Consider the following 5,569-nt stretch of genomic DNA (forward strand, 5'->3'; position numbering starts at 1 on the left):
TTCCCTACAATGCCTGCAGGAGCATTTACTTGCAAATTTAATGCACGCATAGACATACCCACTTTGTCAGATGACAACTGACAAAACATCCGATGAAGGTGATAGCCTACAAAAACTCATGTATTTCAAAAAAAAAAAAAAAAAAAAGGTTAGTCTATTAGGTGCCATCCTGCCCTGCCTTCCACCTCCATTAAGGCAGCAATTATAGTTGAAGGAAAGTAATACTATTACATTTCTACAAATGGCCTTTTTATATTCACATTCTAGTAGTAAAAGTATAGATTTACAAGTGTGGATCCATAGACTGGATTGTATTAAACCCTGATCACAACAGAGACTGTTTCTTATCCAATTACCTGAAGTAGCTGTTAACTCCTAGTGTCCTTTTGGATGTTAACTGCCTCGTTCATTTCAACTGATCCTGATCAACCATCTTATTACCTCATTTATTAGTATCCACTCCCCCACCTCCCTTTCTCTTTTGTATAAAATCCTTTCTGCCTATTATTCCATTGACAGCATCTAACAAATAGGTTGTTGCCTGAGAGAGCTCCTTCCTCAGAAGATCATTAAAGTGCTAATCTGTTAATTCCTTCACTTTATGGTAGTATGTTGTAGGATAAGAGATGATGCAGTGAGTTGACATCTGTCCTTGTATTCAGGAGGTCTGAGGTCCAAGTATTAATAATCTAAATTAGTGGAACTCAACCTTTTAGCCCTGTGGGCTAGATGAGTGGTATAGGGCTGGTCTGTGGGCCAGATCTGGCCCTGTGTGGCTCATGGGCCACTGGTGCCACTTTAGTCTTTAATTTTGCTGACCGGAGAGGGGGGCTGTGGCTGTGGCACTCCACTACCTGGCCGGCACTTGCAGGGGGGCTACCGGCACTCCCGCCTGCCCCCCCCTGCCCATCGCTTAAGTGGCAAACATGGCTGGTTAGGGGTGTGCATGGGCGCTCTCAGGGGGTGGGTGCATGTGCACCACCATGCACCCCCTATACTTCACCACTGGTGTGGCCTCAGCTGGCCCCCATGTGCCATGATCATTGTCCCATGCTGCCTCTGCCTGGTCCTGTGCACCAGCTTAGAGCCCTGTGCTTCCCTGCATGCCCTATCTAGCTACACAGACCTGTAAGGAGCCCCATGGGCTAGATGACAGCATTGTGGGCCAGATCTAGCCTACAGGCTGGGGTTTGAACACACCTGATCTAGATTAGTTACAACATTGTAACTGGTACTGATTGGATTTTTTTCATAATTTGGCTGTGGAAAAAGGAATATTTTAGGTCAGAAGTAAGGTGCAATAGATGGCCATGTTATTTGGAGAAGTTTATGTAGGACTTCCAATATACTTTCCTTTTGTTGATGCTACTGATTTCTCAACTTTATGCACTCTAAACCTGAATCAATTTTGTTTAATAGTAATAAAATACTGTGAGTTTTGTGAGTATTGTGAGTTTTGTAATTGGATACTAATTCTGTTATAACATGTATAGGTGATGATACGTGTGAGTATCTTCTCTCCAGTGGGAGATTTCTTGGAGAAAAAGTATGGCAGCCCCACAGCTGTATGATGCACAAGTATAAAAATAGGTAAGGATATTGGATTACCCACTTACTTTGGTTTTATTCTACTGTCTTGAAAGGAAATGTCTTCACTAGCCTGTGATTTATTCAGTTCTTGAAGTCTTATTTCTCTTTGACTATATGTATTCATGTAGCTTTCTGGTTTACAGGAAAATACATCAATTAACAAAGGACAAGGATGGAATCTTTTTTTGTATTTTAGCACAGTGGATCCTGTTTGAACTTCTAAAAAAGCAAATAAAGGATAGTACCAGTTAAAAATACTGCAAGTTTTGTTTATTATAATGACCTTCAAGATAGCTCAGTAGGCTGCATACATTTCTATACTGTTTCAAGTTATTGTCTAAAAGGAAAATACTGTAATAGCTAAATGCATAATCTTTCTGAGTAATTATTTTTTTTAAAGATATTTATTGAATAATTATGAGAAATAAAGTATCTGTCACTTTTTTCTTTCATTCATTTAATATAAACAGAAGTAATTACTATTTTCTACTCAAGTATTCTGTAACTTAAGTCTTATACAACTCCTGAAACTTTCAGCTTCCAACACCATGTAATAAGAAATATAGTTCAATCTCTTCTATAATAATTTGCATCATCAGATTGTTGGGAAGATGGATTATTATTTGATTGCTAATCCTTTTTTTATCTAATGCATTCAGTATTTTTAAAACTAGGGGTGCACTGATAGAGAATTTTTGGAGTGATACAGACAGCCAATTTTTTTTTTTAACGAGCCATATTGGCCAATACTGATCCGATTCCAATATGCAGCCAGGCAGCATGAAGAGCGACGTTTGGCTGATAAGTCTGTTGTGAGGGAAGGGAAGGGGCATGGGGGGGACAGATCAAGGCCCCTGCGGTGAGGGAGGAAGTGGGGCTGGGGCAGGGGCATGCACTGTACAGCTGGGGCAGAGTAGCAGATGGAGCTGTGAGCAGCTCGTGTTGGGGGGAAAGCGGCTCCTGCTGCTGCACATACCCAAGGAAGAGGGCATGGTGAGGTAGGGGAGAGGGGTTTAGGTAGGCATGTGAGGGCAGACTACTGCTTCAGGCTGGGGCCAAGGTGGCGACAGGTTCTTCCCATCTGGGGAGTTGGACCGGGGCTGCGCTCAGGATGGGTGGCGGCAGCACTGGGAGGGGTCTATGGAGGGGCTGCAACCATCCCAAAACTTGCCATAGCCCCCCCATTCCCCCCTCCTAGCACTGCCACTTGCCCTGAGCACAGCCTGGCCCAGCCCCCTGGCCGCTGCGGGAAGAGCCTGGTGCTGTCCCAAGCCCAGCCCGCAGTGGCAGCCACCCTCTCTCTGCATGCAGATCCTGGGCTCGTGCCCCCCTGCCCTCCTGGGGTGTGTGTGCAGCAGCAGGAGCTTCCCCCCGCCAGCCCTTAGCCCTCTGGATGAGCTGCTTGTGGCTCTATCCTGTGTCCTGCCCTGGCTCCGCTCCCTACCTCACTGCTGTGGCCTTGATCTGCCTCGCCTCCCCTCCCCTCACAACAGGCTTACCAGCTGGACCCAGCTGCTCTCCACTCTGCTGGGCTGGCTTCTGGCCACCTGCATGCTGCGCTGCAGCTGCATGCATGCATGTACGGGGCATTTATCAGTGGCACTGTTGGCCACATCAGCCAAAAAAAAGCTGATTTGTTGATACAGTCAATTTTCCTTATGTTGGTGCCGATTTGATATGACACCAATGTATTAGTGCACCTCTATTTAAAACCCAATTAATCCTTCTTTATTATTCGCTGTGATTTTTAGAATTTCTGTACCATGCAGCTGATTTATTTTAGGGAATTTTCTTTTGCTTTCATTGATGTATACCCTTTAAAAATTCAAAAGTTAATTTATTAATATTACTAATGTGTGTCTGCGTTGGCTTTGTTTTGTTTTACAGTGAAGCAAAAAACTGTCTCATAGACAAATACATTGCATTTGTAGGAGATTCCAGAATTCGGCAGTTGTTTTATTCTTTTGTAAAACTCATAAATCCTCAAGTCAAGGAAGAAGGAAATAAGGTGAGGTTTATTTTTTTTTCTTTCCCTGCTCCCCTATCCCAAGTTCTCCTCTTCACAGTTTCCCACCCCTTATTGATAGGATGAGAAGACTTGGAAATTATACTACTTGCTACATGCTATCATAGGCCGTGGAACAGGGTGGGCCACCTAGGCCATGGCCCAACCAACTTTTAGTACGTTAATTTATATAACCCACAAATGCGCAATTGTCATTCCAGTTAAAACTGTATAGCTATTTTTTTAACTGCATAGCTAGCTAAATTAATGTGCTAAAAGTTGGTTAGGCCATGGCCCGGGCGGCCCACTCCGTTCTGCGGCCTGTGCATGCTATTCAGGAAGGGAAACCATGTAGGTTAGTTTTAAGCAGGAGATCACTTTTGGAATTTAAAAGCGACCCAAGATCTACTTCTAGGCCCCAACCCCCGGCCAGCAGGTAAGTCTGTGGAGGGGGTCCGGGGGTGCAGATCTGAGCAGAGGAAGAAAAAATTATTTGGGTCGTGGCCCCTCAGCAGGTAAAACTGTGTTGGGAGGGGAAAGGGCCAAACAGTTATACGTTCACCCTTTAGTTCAGTGTGAAGCATAATTTGCTGAGTGGAACTCGAGAGAGAGAACTTGACCATATAATTTGGTCAGCCAAGACAACCAAATAATTTAACTTCTTATGGTATTTGATGTACAAGTAGTGCATAAGGAAGCTGAGTGGAAAGGATACTTCACTATGAGCTGCAGGTCCAGCTTGTCAATCAGGTGGTACATGCTGGGTATTTAAGTGTAGGTTGGCAGCTTATTCGACAAGCAGCATGTAATGAGTTTTCACTTGTCAAAAGGGGTGTTTGGCTGATTGAGTAATAATAGTTTTCTTAGCATGGAAGTTGGCCAGCCAGAAGTAGGAGTGAGTTTGGCAGTTAGGGGAGAATGGCAGGGAGGCAGGTATAGTTAGAAGTGTTCTGATCTTGGAGGCATTTTGCCAAGTGCTTATGAAATGAATAGTGGTAAACAGGATATCTTAAGTTTCAGGATGGCTAAACAGGGACTGGGGGTGGGATTGTAGGGGAAGGGTAGGTAAACTTGTCTTCTGTATTTCGGTTTTACTTGTGAAGGAAAAGTGTGTTTATCTTCAGTTCAGTGTACTACTTCAATCCCAGGAATCCAGAAGTAATACAACTCAGTATAATGTTAAAGAAGTATCTGTCTTCTGACATCAAGGATTTACAATAATTCCCATTTTAAAACTTTTATTTTTAATCGGTAAGTTATGTGACAGTTAAAGGTGCGCATCCTGCTAGAGGTGACATTTTGGAAACTCTAAGATGCCTGCTTCATAGAATACCAGAAGAATAAGTACAATAGACTTGATGAACAAGGAAGCATGAGGAGAAAAAGTTTGGGGTCTGAGCTTTAACTTAATATCCATCTTTTGGGAGCAAAATTTAGGGAAATAATGGCATGAAGAGAAGAAATGTCAAACCTCTATAATCTGATAATACAAGGTTAGGGTACAGCAAGAAGCTGTTAGGGGGACATAGTAGAACTGACTTTATCTATAATTTGTTTTGCTATTATCACTATGTTGGTTAGAAATACTAAAAATCATCTCCGTAACCAATGTGCCATGCCATGCTATGCTATACTGGCAAAAGCCCTACTGTGGGTGGAGTTAGAAGCATGTGTTCCCAACCTATTTGTCAGTATATATAGGTGCTTATATTTGGGGAGTTGATATCAACAGTTCTGTTGGCATAAGCCATGCTTCCACTAGGAGGTATTGCGGGCCTGGCTGTATTGGCAAATTTTCCTTAAAAAAAAAAAAAAAAAAAAAAAGCTTTAAATACGAGGAATAAGCATTTCAATGTAAACCTGTTTTCCTGGAAGATAATCTTACTTTTTTCCCTATTTTTACAGCATGGAAACATTCCTTTTGAAGACAAATCTGCTTCAATTAAAGTGGTTAGTTTATCTGACTAATTCCAA

At 42.6% G+C, this 5,569-nt stretch overlaps 1 protein-coding gene across 3 annotated transcripts in view; it reads left to right on the forward strand.

The window, feature by feature from the left end:
* Window positions 1-5,569, forward strand: part of CASD1 (CAS1 domain containing 1) — a 67,340-nt gene that overhangs the window by 17,497 nt on the left and 44,274 nt on the right. For all 3 annotated transcript variants that reach the window (XM_006025896.3, XM_025206784.1, XM_025206785.1), the window contains exons 2-4: window positions 1,494-1,590; window positions 3,478-3,598; window positions 5,501-5,545. In XM_006025896.3, coding sequence (XP_006025958.1) covers window positions 1,568-1,590; window positions 3,478-3,598; window positions 5,501-5,545 — 189 coding nt within the window. In that variant the 5' untranslated portion in view covers window positions 1,494-1,567. The remainder of the gene's footprint in view (window positions 1-1,493; window positions 1,591-3,477; window positions 3,599-5,500; window positions 5,546-5,569) is intronic.

Source organism: Alligator sinensis, unplaced genomic scaffold (assembly GCF_000455745.1).
Source record: "Alligator sinensis unplaced genomic scaffold, ASM45574v1 scaffold436_1, whole genome shotgun sequence".
In the NCBI taxonomy this organism is placed as follows: Eukaryota; Metazoa; Chordata; order Crocodylia; family Alligatoridae; genus Alligator; species Alligator sinensis.